At 55.2% G+C, this 15,041-nt stretch overlaps 6 protein-coding genes across 6 annotated transcripts; 4 read left to right on the top strand and 2 right to left on the bottom strand.

Annotated features, from left to right (window-relative positions):
• The first annotated feature begins 491 nt into the window (after positions 1–491).
• On the top strand, positions 492–1,529 carry BO95DRAFT_395790 (peroxiredoxin family protein). The gene is made up of 4 exons (XM_025583729.1): positions 492–611; positions 743–1,019; positions 1,075–1,218; positions 1,279–1,529. The coding sequence occupies exons 1-4, from the start codon at positions 562–564 to the stop codon at positions 1,312–1,314; spliced, it is 507 nt and encodes a 168-aa protein (XP_025439206.1). The 5' UTR covers positions 492–561; the 3' UTR covers positions 1,315–1,529.
• A 322-nt stretch (positions 1,530–1,851) lies between these two features.
• BO95DRAFT_420181 (ribonuclease P/MRP protein subunit POP1) lies at positions 1,852–5,056 on the top strand. The gene is made up of 2 exons (XM_025584520.1): positions 1,852–2,422; positions 2,508–5,056. The coding sequence occupies exons 1-2, from the start codon at positions 2,000–2,002 to the stop codon at positions 4,896–4,898; spliced, it is 2,814 nt and encodes a 937-aa protein (XP_025439205.1). The 5' UTR covers positions 1,852–1,999; the 3' UTR covers positions 4,899–5,056.
• A 142-nt stretch (positions 5,057–5,198) lies between these two features.
• On the bottom strand, positions 5,199–6,524 carry BO95DRAFT_445784 (Mic19 family protein). The gene is made up of 3 exons (XM_025587226.1): positions 6,385–6,524; positions 6,064–6,121; positions 5,199–5,957 (listed from the first exon to the last, which is right to left on the bottom strand). The coding sequence occupies exons 1-3, from the start codon at positions 6,441–6,443 to the stop codon at positions 5,433–5,435; spliced, it is 642 nt and encodes a 213-aa protein (XP_025439204.1). The 5' UTR covers positions 6,444–6,524; the 3' UTR covers positions 5,199–5,432.
• A 1,474-nt stretch (positions 6,525–7,998) lies between these two features.
• On the top strand, positions 7,999–9,760 carry glkA (glucokinase glkA). The gene is made up of 2 exons (XM_025587225.1): positions 7,999–8,129; positions 8,204–9,760. Exons 1-2 carry the CDS (start codon positions 8,046–8,048, stop codon positions 9,524–9,526), a joined length of 1,407 nt encoding a protein of 468 aa, XP_025439203.1. The 5' UTR covers positions 7,999–8,045; the 3' UTR covers positions 9,527–9,760.
• A 1,138-nt stretch (positions 9,761–10,898) lies between these two features.
• On the top strand, positions 10,899–12,693 carry BO95DRAFT_370270 (MDR family MFS transporter; the record flags this gene model as incomplete). The annotated part of the gene is made up of 3 exons (XM_025582905.1): positions 10,899–11,108; positions 11,174–11,980; positions 12,049–12,693. 3 exons carry the CDS (start codon positions 10,899–10,901, stop codon positions 12,691–12,693), a joined length of 1,662 nt encoding a protein of 553 aa, XP_025439202.1.
• A 180-nt stretch (positions 12,694–12,873) lies between these two features.
• Positions 12,874–14,894, bottom strand: BO95DRAFT_516952 (uncharacterized protein). The gene is made up of 3 exons (XM_025591857.1): positions 14,663–14,894; positions 13,334–13,855; positions 12,874–13,198 (listed from the first exon to the last, which is right to left on the bottom strand). Exons 1-3 carry the CDS (start codon positions 14,759–14,761, stop codon positions 13,046–13,048), a joined length of 774 nt encoding a protein of 257 aa, XP_025439201.1. The 5' UTR covers positions 14,762–14,894; the 3' UTR covers positions 12,874–13,045.
• Between the last annotated feature and the right edge of the window lie 147 nt (positions 14,895–15,041).

Here is a 15,041-nt window from a genome sequence, read left to right as displayed (position 1 = left end):
GAGCACAGTGTCAGCTGAGTCATAAGGTATTAGAGCCCCTGAGCACAGAATTGAGTGTTATCAATCAGCATCCCAATCTAGACAATGACGATGAAGGAGAGGACGGAGGTGGATTTGTCACCGAGGACGGTCTAGATAGCAGAGATATCGGCGGTGGAGAGGAGGGGCAATTGGCGGGGCTCTCCCAAGGCTCAGTCTCGGGCGGTCTTTCTTGATAATACAACCCCCCTCCAAAATTCACTGTACGAATCCAATTGATTCGGTATCTTTCTGCTTCGGATCACCTTATGGCGCCTTAGACGGGCCGTCGCTGCCGTATCGTTCGCGTTAATTCGCTGGCCTGCCAACAGGCACGCCTTCCGGCAGGAACCATCCATCCATTCCATCCCATCCCATCAGCATATATTTAACCCGCCACGGGTTCCTCCCTCCATCCGTCCTCTCTTCTTCTTTCTCTTACGTATTTAAACCAATCTCCAACCCACTTTTCCAATTCATCAACAACTCTCTCACTTCTCTCATCTTCAACCCACCTTTCTCACACACAACCAATCCATCACAATGTCTGGCCTCAACCCCGGTGACAGCTTCCCCTCCGACGTCGTCTTCTCGTAAGTTCATTCTCTCACTATCTCTTGTCTATTCCTGCATGCACGACTATCTCTGGCTCTGGCAATACCTCCTTGCCACCGCATCGCTCTCAACCTCGCAACAATTCCACTGACTCGTCTCTGCTTGATAGCTACATCCCCTGGGCTGAGGAGAACAAGGAGATCCAGGCTTGCGGTATCCCCATCAACTACAACGCCTCCAAGGAGTGGGCCGACAAGAAGGTCGTCCTCTTCGCCCTCCCCGGTGCTTTCACCCCTGTCTGCTCTGCTCGCCACGTCCCCGAGTACGCCGAGAAGCTCCCTGAGCTCAAGGCCAAGGGTGTCGACGTTGTTGCCGTCCTTGCCTACAACGATGCCTACGTCATGAGCGCCTGGGGTAAGGCCAACAACGTCACTGGTGATGACTTCGTATGTTCTTCGTCCTCTTCCACTGCCCCATTGAGCCCCAGCTGACAGATGACAGCTCTTCCTTTCCGACCCCGAGGCCCGTTTCTCCAAGAGCATCGGCTGGGCTGATGAGGAGGGCCGCACTGGCCGCTACGCCATCATCATCGACCACGGCAAGGTCACCTACGCCAAGCGTGAGCCCGCTAAGAACCACCTCGAGGTATGTTGAGCCACTTGTTTCGTTGAGATTTTTTTGATCGACCACTAACGTTCATCACAGTTCTCGAGCGCCGAGACCATCCTCAAGAACCTGTAAATGCACCAATTTTCAATACTATAGAGGTTGCATGGGCTTGATAGACGGCGTTGAACTTTAGCTTTGTGGGATAATGACCTGGAATAAAGGCAAAAGAAAAAGTCATATTAGAAAGAGCTAGACTTCCCACTAGATAGTTGAAGAAATTCAACGCATTACGATGCTATGAAATCAAACCCAGATCCATTGTAACTTTAGTGAATGATGTCAAAGAGTCTTGAGTCTTTTGGAGTCGTCGACGTAGAAGGCGTAACAAGCAGGCCGGTATACTCAGAAGCTGTAAAACACCTGTAGAGAGGAGATTAAGCCAACCAGTAGCTTGCAAGGATCTACATGATTTTAAGCCCGAAGCTCGCAAGCGTTTAGATTAAGTTGTTTGAAGACTGAGCCCCTCCAGTGGCTGTCATTGGTGGGTGCCTTTCTTTGTGTGTGGCTGTTTTGGCCGGCGCGGCGGGAGCGTGACTTGCGCTAAACCTGAACCTTTCCATGTGCCGGCCATGCATTTGTTCCCATTCCATCATTTTATCATTGACAGAAATTACAATCAGGCAGGGATTAGAGAAGCGGAGAGGCTGAAAACAAAAGTGTCTACGAACCTGCCCTCCACCTTGTTTCTTTAATCCATCCCGGGCCAGTCATTTTTCATTTCCTTTATCCTTCCAAGACTCCTCTCAAAATCATACGGATGGCCCTCAATCCGCCTTCGAAGCGCACGGCGGCGGCGGCGGCGGCGGCGGGGAGCAGAAACAACAACAGCACCATCACTAGCAGCCGCAATGGCAACAACAACACCACCAACAACAACAGCAAAAGCAACAATGGCTTCTCGGCGGCTGCCGCCCGCAAGCGCGCCAAAACCTTCGACGCCCGGACCCTGGCCGTGCAGACCTCGGACGCGGCCCTGTCCGTCACCGGCGAGCTGGACGTCGCGGCGTACGTCGAGGCCCGGGAGTTCGAGATCCGGTCGCTGGAGGCCGGGATGCAGCGGTCGCGGGCGGCGTTGACGAGTCGGGCGTTCCAGAAGGTGCCGCGGGCGTTGCGGCGGCGGACGGCGAGTCATAATGTCAAGCGCGTGCCGAGGCGGTTGAGGGCGAGGGCGAGGAGAGAGGTACGTCTTTTTTTTTCCGGGGGAGGGGAGAGGGGCTAAATTGTTCTCTCCTTTGCTAACCCCTTGAATTCTGGTATACGCACAGATGCTAGAAGACAACACCCCGACCGTCAACTCGCGCACCCGCAAACCCACCGAACAGATGCGCATCCGCCTCGAGACGGCGCGCCGCTTGCAGGGGTTGAACCAGCGGACGAAGGCGAAACGGGTGCAGCGGCGGGCGCAGCGGGCAGCTGAACTCAAACAACAACTGGAGGCGGCGGCGGCGAACACCGGGGGTGCAGCAGCAACTCATGCGTTCGAGATCGCGCCGCGCGTGCCCAAGATCAAAAAGAACCGGCTCTCGCGCCCCGCGCCGCCGGAGGCCCGGTTCCGGAAACGGCAGCGCTGCAAGACCTGGTTGCCGACCCATATGTTCCATGCGAAGCGGGCGAAGATGACCACTTCGCTGGATCCGCTGTGGCGGTTTGCCGTGCCGTTGTCGCCGACGGAGAAGAGTTATCGGCCTACGCATCGGGCGAGGGGTACGAGGGGCTGCGTGGCGTGGGATTTGAGTTATATGGCTACCTTGCAGTTGGAGGGGGCGGGGGCGGCGGTGGAGGCTGTTTTGAGGGGCCTGGGGGTTGATGGTGATGCGGGGCAGGGTGCTTGGGGGGTTAAAGGGAAGAAGTGGAGGGAGGGGAAGAGAGGGTTACGGGCTTGGGTATTTGAGGCTGCTGCGCCGCCGGGTGAGGGGGAGAGCAGGAGGCCGATTGCGGAGGTTATGTTGGTGTGGTGTGCTGCTGGGGCTGCGGGGGGTGAGGATCGGGATGTGGAGATGTTGGATGTTGATGCTGCTGCTGCTGCTGGGAAACAAAAGAAGCAGCTGCAGCAGCAACGCAAGAAGCTTTGGATCCGTGTTCACCCGTCGGCTTTCCTGCAGCTGTGGAATGAGGTGCTGGTAATCTCGAAACAGCAGAACCCGCCCGTCATGGTCGAGGATCTCCGTTTCGAGATTGGTAGTATTGAAATCACTGGCCCCGGGTCAATGGAGGCGTTGATCGCTTCCCTGAAGCCGGTCGTCGCGGATGGAAAACCTTTCACACAGAATAGCCCGGAGGCTACTTGGAGCTCCTTGTTGGGGGTGTCCAACGCCGCTTCGTTACCGAGAGAGGCGCTGCTCGCCTTCTCTGTCTCCGATCCCCGATTGAGCCACCCTCCAAAGACCTTGAAACCCCCAACATCCGAGAGTGACATGCAGGATTTGGCGGTTCTGCTCTCTGACTGGCACCCGGATCGTACCCAGACTGCACCGGCTCTTTTTGATCGCCGTGCGCGTCTGGCCGCTGCGCGTCAGATGCCGAGCCAGAAGGCCATCAATCGGCGACGCTCAGCAGCTGGGCCGGGAGAAATCCCCCCAGCAAAGGAGACAGATCCGCAGATCCCTGTCATCGTCCTTGCGTGCCGATCGCCTGCGCAATCGAAGGACAACAACGCCCCGGGTAGCTGGACGATCCTGCTCCCTTGGAAATGCGTTCTCCCTGTCTGGTACAGCCTGATGTACTACCCTCTGTCAAGCGGAGGCATCCCCCGATTCGGAGGTCTCAAAGAGCAGCAACAGCTGGCATTCGAATCCGGTGAACCCTGGTTCCCTGGCGACTACCCCGGAACCCGTGCCGGGTGGGAATGGGGTCTGCGCGAGCGAGAGGAGGCGAGAAAGGCATGGGAGCGACGGCCCAAGGGGCGTCGGGTCGAATTCGACTCTCTGGATCTGCGCAATGGTCAGAAAGGCGAAATCGGCCGAGGTTGGGCATGCGATTGGGAAAGACTCGTTCATGGTCCAGCCAAGGCCGCCGAGGATGCGCAGAAGACGGACAAAGAGGCAGATATCACTAGGAGGGATGCTGCTGCTGCTGCTGCTGATGCTACTACAAGCCTTCCACCGCTGAACATCCACCAACTTTCGTCATCACAAGCATCCCGCGCACTCAGTGATCGATCAGTCAGTGTTGATAACGCCACCCTTGCCACAGTTCGCATCTCCCTCGTCAGCCGTGGCACCCCGACTCCTCGAGCCCGCATCTACCGTCTCCCCACCAATGACCCAGACCTCAGACAGCGCTGGGTCTCCCTCGCTTCGAAGGAGACCGACCAAAGTAAACAATCCCGCGCCAACACCACCGCCACCGACAAGCCTCCAAGTAAAGAAGACGCCCAACAGCGTCTCGCTGCATCACTCATAGCCCCCTGCGCCGACACAGTCGATGACCGCCAGACACACCTCCCGCTTCCCTCCGAGGATGATCTGATTGGCTTCGTCACGACGGGCAACTACAACCTGGCAGAGGGCAAGGGAACGGGCATCGGGTCGATTCAGATCATCAAGGTCCGGAAGGCTACTACTAGCAAAGACAAAGCGAAGGCGAAGAAGAACCTGTGCATTGTTCGGTCTGCGGGTGAATTGGTTGGGCGACTGGGGTATTGGGAGCTTGTTTAGCTGTGGATGGGATCTGAGTTGGAGGTAATGCCTTTCATGGTTGTATGTTGTATGTAGATGGGTTTCGGTCTTTCATGATACCCCCGCAGTTTTGTAGAGTGAATTTATGGATGCCAATTAGGTGTGGTTTGAGGTGGGTGTTGAATATCAATGATCTCATGCGAAGGAAAGGTTGGTTCCAGGCGGATGTTCTAAATGTCTTGGTTGGGGGTTCTAATGATGGCCATGTTGAGTTGTGTATGTTGCCAGCAAAAGACCCTGCTGAGTCTAACCTTTCGTAAATGGAAACAAGTGCTTGAATCTATGGAGCAAGCAGCCAAAATAAACCCCAATTCGACGGACATATACATCATGACACAAACCAAGAAGGAAAAACCACAGGAATCGAATCTATTCATAAAGAAACAACATAGCTAACACATACACACTCACACAGAACTAACAACACACTTTACACAAGCGTCAGTGGACGCATGTTCCCAAAGATCCCCCCCTCTCTGTCTTTCTGTCTGTCTGCCCATTTTATCCCCGACTTTAACCGACAATCCGATCCACAAACGCCTCCTCCATCTTCGCGACCTCGCGCTTAAAGCTCTCGACCTCCTTCCAGCAGTTCAGCGGCCGCCGGTCGTTCAACCGCAGACAACCCACCACCTCCGCCCGGGCCTTCTCCACCTCCCCGTCCAGCTGCGCCAACCGCCGCCGGCCCTCGAGCCGGGCGCGCAGCTCCTCGATCTCCGAGTTCACCGAGTCCCGCGACACGTCCAGGTTGATGGGCTTTTGGGCCTCCGGGGCCGCGGCAGCGGCGGGGGTGGCCTCGCGGCCGGCGAAGGGGATGCGGGGCGCATCCAGGTTCAGGGAGCCCGGCGGGTAGGCGATGTTCGGGGTGGATGTGGAGGATGCTGATGAAGAGGAAGAGGTGGCGGTGTCTTTGACTTCGGCGAGGCGCTTCTCGATCTCCGCGAGGGTCTGCTGTTCGCGGGCGCGGAGGCGTTCGAGTTCTTCCGAGACGCGCGCTTGGATCTGGAGTTCGAGGGCTTTGGCGCGGGAGGAGTCGGTCTTTTGTTTTTTTCGAGAAGATTTAGTATGGTTGGGTGGATGAGGTTGTGGAGGAGATTTGGGGATTTGGGGGGAAGGGTGGATTGGATTGTTCAATGTAACGTACCTCGGTGTTGTTCTGGAGGGACTCAACTAGGTTGGAGGAGAATTGGACGGGGGAGTTGCTGGATTGGGAATTGTTGTTAGCTTTCAAGTTTGCTTTGGTCCAGACTGATCCAGGCGCCATTGGAACTCATGAATGGTAGGTGTTGAGTGAGGTATGTGATTTCCCGGATTGGAAGGGTCGTGACGAAATCGTCATCTTTGTTTCTCCAACCCATTGAGCCGCGCAATTACGCCAATCTTGTTTTCTTGGCGCATGGGTGTAAATTGGGGAGACACACAAGCATGATGCAGGCGAGCTGCCTCAGCTGTGATGTGTACATACCTCGTGAAAACGTGTGTCGAGCCGGCCGAGGCCTCGGGCTTGGAGCTGCCGGCGCCCATGATGTGATGAATTGAGGAGTGTGTTAGGGAGGGTTCGTTATCAAGGAAAATGGGTTGAGTCCGTCAGCCACACGAAGACCGATGGTACGTTCAGGAGGAAGGCAGGGTAATGAGTGGCCGCTGAATGCACGGATCGGGGACAATTCCACTGTCGGCGGAGGGGATTGCATCTTGATGCTTCTGCGTTCCCAGCCGACTTCCGCCGGCCATAGTCACGTGCCATTAGTCAGTGACGACGGATAGCTCCTGCCTTAGTGCCTTGGTTTTTCTCCCCTCTGCCTGAATGTCTGGATGCCTGGACGTGTGAATGCCTGAGGTGTCAGATCGGATAACTCTGCCTCGGTGCCTTGGCTCTTGGTGCCTAGTTAGTGCCTGATCTCGTGGCCTGGGGCTTGATACCGCATCCGGTACGGATTCAAAGTCGCCTGATCCTGCTCGTATCCCATCTTCCCGTATGGTGATGCTACCAACCATCAATTCCTTCCCCCCCGGGGAACATTGTTCTTTTTAAGGTTACGGCTCTGTCTACAGTAGGCAGGGTCCTGATAATCATCGAGATGCAGCTGACATGATCGATGGTGTTCTTGTCTTTGACAGCTTCTGTACTCTGCAGGGGAAAGGGGGGGGGACCAATCCTTCGTCGCGTGTTACCTACTCCGTACACAGTATAGTTCATTCTCTCCATATGCCCCAGATCAGAGGCATATCTGGAGATGTGGGAGGCCACATGTCTCATCATCAGGGGAAAATTACCCAGGATACTTGAGCAATACCGCACCATCGTGAGACTCACTTGGCAGAAAGGCTTCAGGTTCTCCATCGGGCCCCTTCCATTTCCTTCTCTACTAAACCTCTTTTGCCCTCACCGGTGAAGGAACGACCCAATCCCCCACCAGCACTCGTGGCTTCTGTACGTCATGGAATCTTGACAGTGCACTCGCTACCGGGACTGTTGAATAATGAATACTGAATCAGAATTGAATAGTTACTGGATGGTTACCGTAAAAATCGGGAAGGGGACTCGGGAACTGGATAGGCGAAGGCGATGACCGGCGAACCCGGCCCTGTCGTTGGTTTTTTTTTTCCTTGGGCGCCCCGCGACGGACTGACCTCATCGACCCCGCCATGAAAATGGGATAGTCTCATCATTATTCCCGTATTATTCTCTTTCCTCCGTCCTTCTGTTCTTTCGTTTATTATCCTGCTGTTACCCTCTTCACCTGCTCCATTTCTCCTCTCTCTCCCTCTCCAAAAATCCTTTCTTCATCTGTCTATTCACTCATCCACTCCTCATCTCCATACTTCGATCTCTCTCCTCCCCCCTCTCTCTCTCCGCAAGTTTATTCCCTCTTCCGGCCTACTACTTTCCCCTCCCCCTCCCCCGCCTCTCCCTCCAGTTTCTCTCTTTCCGGGAATCCTCTCCATATTCTTTGTCCTCGTCATCCTTGCGACATTCTCACCTACTCTTCTCTTCCCCTCCTTCATCACATCAAAATCGTCATCATGTCTTCCCCAGTTCTCCAAGAGGCTGTGCGGATTGCCCGCCAGTTTGACTACCCTGCCGACGAGGTGCGTCGCGGTGTAACAGAGTACGTGCGCGAGATGGACGAGGGCCTGTCGCAGGAGCACACCACCTTAAGCCAGATCCCAACCTTCGTGACCTCTGTACCCAATGGCACAGAAAAGGTAAGAGAATCAGGCGCCGGGCCTCTTCCCTCCGGATCGATCCGGACCCCGCCAGCTGACCAGACACACGACAGGGATTGTATTTGGCTGTAGACCTTGGCGGAACCAACTTCCGCGTGTGCTCCATTGACCTCCATGGAGATACCACTTTCTCCCTGACCCAGTCTAAGATCATGATCCCTCGGGAGACCATGTCCTCCGGCACCGCCAAGGATCTGTTCCTGTTCTTGGCACGTCAGATCGAGTCGTTCCTGCGCATTCACCACAACGAGCACTTTGAGGCACACATTCGACGCCGTAACCAGAAGAAGGACAACTGCGAGGAGGAACTCTTTGACCTGGGTTTCACCTTCAGTTTCCCCGTCCGCCAGCTGGGCATCAACAAGGGTACCCTGATTCGTTGGACCAAGGGCTTCGACATCCCCGATGCCGTGGGCCAGGATGTCTGCGCGTTGCTCCAGAGTGCCATCGATGAGCTGGATCTCCCCGTGCGTGTGGCCGCCCTGGTCAATGACACCGTGGGAACCTTGATGGCTCGCTCCTACACCTCCCCTGGTGCCACGGGTACTTTCCTCGGCGCCATCTTCGGCACGGGCACCAACGGTGCGTATGTCGAGAAGCTCGACCGCATCACCAAGATGCAGACCATTGAACACTCTTCGTACGACAAGTCTACCGGGGAGATGATCATCAACGCCGAATGGGGCAGCTTCGACAACCACCTGAGCGTCCTTCCCAACACCGTTTATGACCAGCAACTGGACGCGGACAGCAACAACCCCGGCATTCAGATGTTCGAGAAGCGCGTCTCCGGTATGTTCCTAGGTGAGATCCTGCGCCGTGTTATGCTGGACATGCACGGCAACGAGTCCCTGGGTTTCCTCAAGTCTAGCGCATCGTCGACTGTCTCGGTCCCTAAGGAGTCGTCCCTCTTCCGCCAGTGGGGCATTGACACTAGCTTGTTGAGCTTGGTTGAGGCCGACAAGACCGAGAACCTGGATCAGATCAAGACGGCCCTGAAGGATCACCTGAAGATCGAGAACCCCAGCAACGACGATTGCAAAGCCATCCAGACCGTGGTACATGCTATTGGTAAGCGTGCCGCTCGTCTGGCTGCCGTGCCTCTGGCGGCTGTTCTCCACTCCACTGGCAAGCTGCAGTCGGAGGATCTGGTGGATATTGGTGTGGATGGCAGTCTGGTGGAGTTCTACCCCAACTTCGAGGGCCACATGCGGGATGCGCTCCGCGAGGTCCCCGAGGTTGGCGAGGCCGGTAACAAGAAGATCCGCATTGGTATCTCCAAGGATGGCAGTGGTGTGGGTGCTGCTTTGATCGCTCTAGTCGCCAGCAAAGAGGATGCCAAGAAGCCCAACACCAGCGGCTTGCGTGGCCAGTGAGGGATCGGGGGCATCTGATGTTTTTTGGTGATTTTTCAATGTTGCTTCAACTTTTGTTGGATTGAGCGGCCTTTTGCTAGGATATCAGGCATTGATGTCGAGTCTGGACTCGGACCCGCAAGGGACATGGCTGAAATTCCGCATGGATCAGGTGTTGGCAGAGCGGCTGGGAAGTAGGGAGGTGCTGGATACACTATCATGTTTTACGGCGTTGCACAACTGTTTGATTGGCACATCTTGTGAATATATCCTAGGTTTACTGGTTGGGAATAACAAATAAGCTCTACCTTTCTTGCTAGCATAATGGCCCTTTTGGTCATGTCCAGTTGATCAGGCCGCAATAGTTTTGGGGTAGGGATATCCCTTCGTCCAGATGGGAACATTGTGATCAAGCCCGCATGAGAGTATTGTGGGAATATTCCTCTCGGCTGAGCCAGAGCTAAGAGCCTCTTGACAGCCCCAGTCTCTTTTTATGACTGGCTGATGAGGATGTATTCACTCAACTACAGGCCTGTGTGTGGGTGAATGTTCTTCTATGCCCGGACTGCGGAAGTAGATATCCGCCCGAATGTCCGGACGACAGCAGGCAAAGACTCCACGGACGGCCGTGCCATGCATGCAGCTGTTGATGGCTCACTCATTCATCATAGCCTGTGTGACCATCCCAATCCCACCTGTCACTGCATGCGTTCAGCCCCGATTTCCTGACCTCTTCCAGTCCAGGCCAGGCCAGGCCAGGCCAGAGAGAGGGTGGTGAGCTAGTCCGGGGCCATACAAAAGAAGACCTCTGGGAATGGACACGAGCATGCAACAGGGATGAACACCACAGTCAGCATGGGGTTACAGTCATGCTCCCCGACCGTCGTGTCTGCAGTGGATGGATGGATGGATTCCTTCTGATGACGACAAACGCCGTCAGGGTGGAAAGGAAAGGAAAGGAAAGGGAAAAGGGAAAAGGTCCGGTGGTACAGCCGGTTCCAAATTAGGGAGGGACTTTGTTCTGCCAGTGCCAGTGCCTGCTGGCCAGTGTTGATTCAGTGATCTCGTCTTGCCATTTCCTTTCTTTCCACTTGATTGACATTGCTATTGTTGGTACTGCACTGACTGACTGAGCGTTTGGTTTCTGCCTCCAACACTAACGTTGTCACGGCACCTTGACCCATTCACCTTACCGTTAATTCGATTTATCGGTCCATGCTAGTCCAAGAATCGTCTACATCTTGCTGGTGATATAGTGACTCTATTCGACTGATATCACAGAGAGGGCGTGTGTGTTTTCCTTCATCCAGGGACCATGTCTCGTCAAGCGTCGTCGATCGAGTTGACTCCTCCGCGTAACAGAAGGGAGATGAGAAAGGCTGCTTCCAGCAGGATGCAATCCACTGATCGCGACAGTACTCCTGCACACTCGTCCCGTGGAGCGTCCTCCCATTCTCAGATCCATGTGCCGCTGAATGAGGCCAAGTCAACAAGCTCGCGTCACGGTGATGACGCTGCTGGTTCAGAGCCAGAATATCCCACTTCTTGGAAGCTTGCCCTGATTCTCATCGGACTTTCCATCTCTCTCTTCTGTATTGCTTTGGTAAGTGATCTCATCAAAATTGAAACTAACGTGTGGAGCTCCCCTGACTCTCTTCTCGTGTCAAGGACAATACTATCCTGGCCACGGCCATCCCCAAGATCACCGATCAGTTCCACTCCCTGGACGACGTGGGTTGGTACGGCAGTGCCTACCTCCTCACGACCTGTGCGCTCACCTTGATCTTCGGCAAGCTGTACACATTCTACTCGACGAAATGGGTGTATCTGATTGCACTGGCCATCTTCGAGGTCGGGTCGTTGATCTGCGCGTTAGCCCCCAATTCGGTGGCTCTGATCATCGGGCGAGCCGTTGCTGGGGTCGGATCAGCCGGTCTCTTCTCCGGGGCCATGCTGATTGTTGCCCAAACAGCACCGCTGGAACGAAGACCGGTCTACGCTGGCACGCTGGCCGGGATGTATGGCGTGGCCAGTGTGGCCGGGCCGCTCATGGGGGGCGCGTTCACCGATCACCTCAGCTGGCGGTGGTGCTTCTACATCAATCTGCCCATCGGTGGGCTGACCATCCTGTTTATCCTTATTTTCTTCAAGGCACCTAGGTCGGTCAAGAGCACGTACGGATTCAGGGATCAAGTGTCTCAGCTGGATCTCCCCGGCACGGCCTTCTTTCTCCCGGGCGTCATCTGCATGCTCCTGGCGTTGCAGTGGGGCGGTACCACCTACGCCTGGAACAATGGCCGCATCATCGCGTTGTTCCTCCTATCTGGGTTACTCATTCTGTGCTTTATCGGGACGCAAATCTGGGGCAAGGACAAGGCCACCATCCCACCGAGACTGATCAAGAATCGGAACGTCTGGGGTGGGGCGTTTTTCACCTTCTGTATGGGCGGCTCGTTTTTCACCTTCGTCTACTATGTGAGTGCCCCTCTTTGCTTTGTATCTGTGTCAAGTGACGAAACAGTAGCTAATATACTTGCAAATAGCTGCCGATCTGGTTCCAGGCAATCAAGGGCGTATCAGCGACCAAGTCGGGCATCATGAACCTCCCCATGTTGCTGGGTGTCGTTGTGTTCGCCATGGTCGCCGGAGTCCTGATCTCGGTCTTCGGGTACTACACGCCATTCCTGCTGGCATCGCCGGTGTTCGTGGCCATCGGCGGGGGCCTCCTCAGCACGCTGGAGCCCGACTCGAAGGCGGCCCACTGGATCGGCTACCAGATCATCATCGGGATCGGGGCGGGCATCGGCCTGCAGCAACCGATGCTGGTATGTCAGGCCGCGCTCGGCCCAGCCGACGTGCCCAGCGCCACGGCCATCGTCGTGTTCACGCAGACGCTCGGCGGCGCGATCTTCGTGTCGGTCGCCCAGAACGTGTTCCAGAACAAGCTGCGCGAGAACCTGGGGCACATTGCGGGGCTGGATGTGCGCCAGGTGATGGGCGCTGGAGCGACCATGCTACGCCACGTCGTGCCGGAGAGTACGCTGCCGCAGGCGTTGGAGGCGTACAACTCGGCCATCATGCAGACCTTCTATGTGGCCGTGGCGATGGGGGCGCTGGCGCTGGTGGGGGCGTTGCCTATTGAATGGCTGTCCGTCAAGGGACGAAGGATTGAGCGGACGGCCGCTTGATGTAGGTTGGAATTGGCTGCGCTGATTCTTCTGCTGCTTCGCAAAAGTGTAATCTTCTTTTCTTTTTACACTTTCTATAATGACTGGGGCTGGGTTTCAGATTGCTACATCATGGATGTATGTAGATTTATCCTTTTCAGTTGGCAGGTCGGGGAATCCATACAGTGGCGGGGTGATGTACTGTAATATGCTAATATGATATGAACGCGAAGCATTATTAGTCTATGGTTGACAATTGGGCCCCTATCGTTCTTTGACAGAATAGCCCCAAGCCCCAAGCCCCAAGCACCCAGTGTGAAACAAAGCGAAGTATTATGCAGCCCATATCCAAGACGCCAGATTTTGACACTGGCTAAACCACCGCATATAAACTCAAATACACCCCCCAGATCACCCCACAGGCACTCCCAAACACCACGCGCCGGTCCACCGGCACCACCGTGTACATGAGCACCGAGACGAGCGGCCGATACTTGAGCCGCGCCATCATGATCGGCCGGAAGTCCTGCCCCCAGCTCAAAAGTCAGCATCGTCTCGTCATCGTCTCGTCACCTAAGCCCGAGCCCCAGCCATCAAAGGGAGAACCACCCCCCTCCCTCTCCCCAACTTCAACCACAGTCAAGGTAAAAAGAGCACATACCTCACGCACCAACCCCCAACACCCCGCCCAACTCACCCCCTTCAACAAATTGATCAACACCACAAACAGCACGATATTCATCACCGATCCCACCGTCTGATCCAGCAGGAACTTGGCGAGGAAGTTGCGGACTCCGTTGCCGCTACTGCTGCTGCTGCTGCTGCTGCGGGGGTAGAACCTCCCCGCTTGCCTTTTCGGGTCTTGGTCCTTGGCTTTGTCTTTGGCTTTGGTCGTGGTATTTTCGGGAAAGATGGGGATGATGGGGATGGGGATGCATACTTCCCCTTTCGGTGGTGCGGCCTTCGTAGTAGCGGGATTGGGCGGGGTGGGGGTGGATGATGTCCGGGGAATGGTGGTGGTGGTGGTGGTGGTGGTGAGGGCCGACGACCACCGCCGCCGCCAGGAGGGGAACCCCGGGAAGCGGGATTCGAGGAACCGTTGCCAGAGGAAATTGGGGAGGACGCTGAGGAGACCGTAGATGAGGAATTGGAGGAGGGCGGTGGGGTTTAGGTGGAATGGTTTCTGGGAAGGGAAATTAGGGGGGGGGGAGGGGAGGATGGAGGGGGTTAAGGGGGGTAAGTTGGGGGATGGTGGACAGGTGGATGAGAATAGGGAGGGTCCGGTTTGTGGTTGTTCTTTGGTGATGGGGAGGGGGTTTGGGTTGTGGTGGTTGGGGCTGGTGTTGGGGCTCCCATATTTGTGTGGGTGGGGGATAGGCTTGGTGTTTAGATTATCAAAAAGGAAGAGAGAAGCTGGATCTCGGTGTTGATGAGGTCTGTTTCTCGGCATGAATCAAGTGCCCTGCTAGGTGGTAATGATGTCCTGGGGACATGACACGAATGGGAATGGCCAGAAGTTTACAGATTACCCGTTTAGGCAATCGATGTATACATCATGGATCATGGATCATAGGGTTGGTGCCTCCCGCAGTGGACTCGGACTCGGGATGATCCGGAAGATCATTTGGAGACAAGGCGTCAAGGCCCAAGGGTTCACCGTTTCAACACGGCAGGGCAAGGCACGGCAAAGGCAAAGGCGGGGAAACGCAGAACCCCAAAGAAACAAATCCAGAGTTGAGTTATAGGACCCTCTCTCTCTCTCTCATCCACTTACCACCACTACCCAGTACCCCCAAACTATTCCCCCATTTCCCCAATTCCCCAATTCCCCCATTTTCCCCCAAATCATGTTAGTCATGCATGACAGAGGTCAATGTTGAGGAGGACACCGTGGATTCTTGTATGTATATAGCGTGTTTTGTGGTTTTTTCTATACATGCACGGGATTGCGGGAAAATTGATGACGGGAAAAAGAAATCAAGCTACGTACACCGCGGTGGTACTGATCTATGACCTGGGCGAGGAGATTGGCAATGGCATTAAGGAAGGTCGATTGTATGAAGGTCGTGGTCAGCGCCGAAGGGGGCATCTCGATGTTTGGGGGAACAAAGATGAAAGTTAAAAGCAAAACAATAGGCAACGAAAATAGGTTAACGAGAGTCTGAATATTGAGGAGATCAAAAGAAATAAACGAGTGACTGATTTCTTGATATGTATGTAAGAAGGGGAGTCGGAGAGAAATGTAGGGAAAGAGAAGGGCAGTCTGTCTCGCTGCCTGGGGATGGCGGCACGTGTCCGGCACGTGTCCTTCCGATAGCGTCGATTTGCCTGGTATCGGCCCTGCAACCAGCCTCTACTGTGCACTGGAA

This window comes from Aspergillus brunneoviolaceus (genome assembly GCF_003184695.1).
Source record: "Aspergillus brunneoviolaceus CBS 621.78 unplaced genomic scaffold BO95scaffold_62, whole genome shotgun sequence".
NCBI classification, from domain to species: Eukaryota; Fungi; Ascomycota; class Eurotiomycetes; order Eurotiales; family Aspergillaceae; genus Aspergillus; species Aspergillus brunneoviolaceus.
The sequence above is the reverse complement of the archived record's forward strand: the minus strand, read 5'-3'. Positions and strand labels throughout refer to the sequence as shown.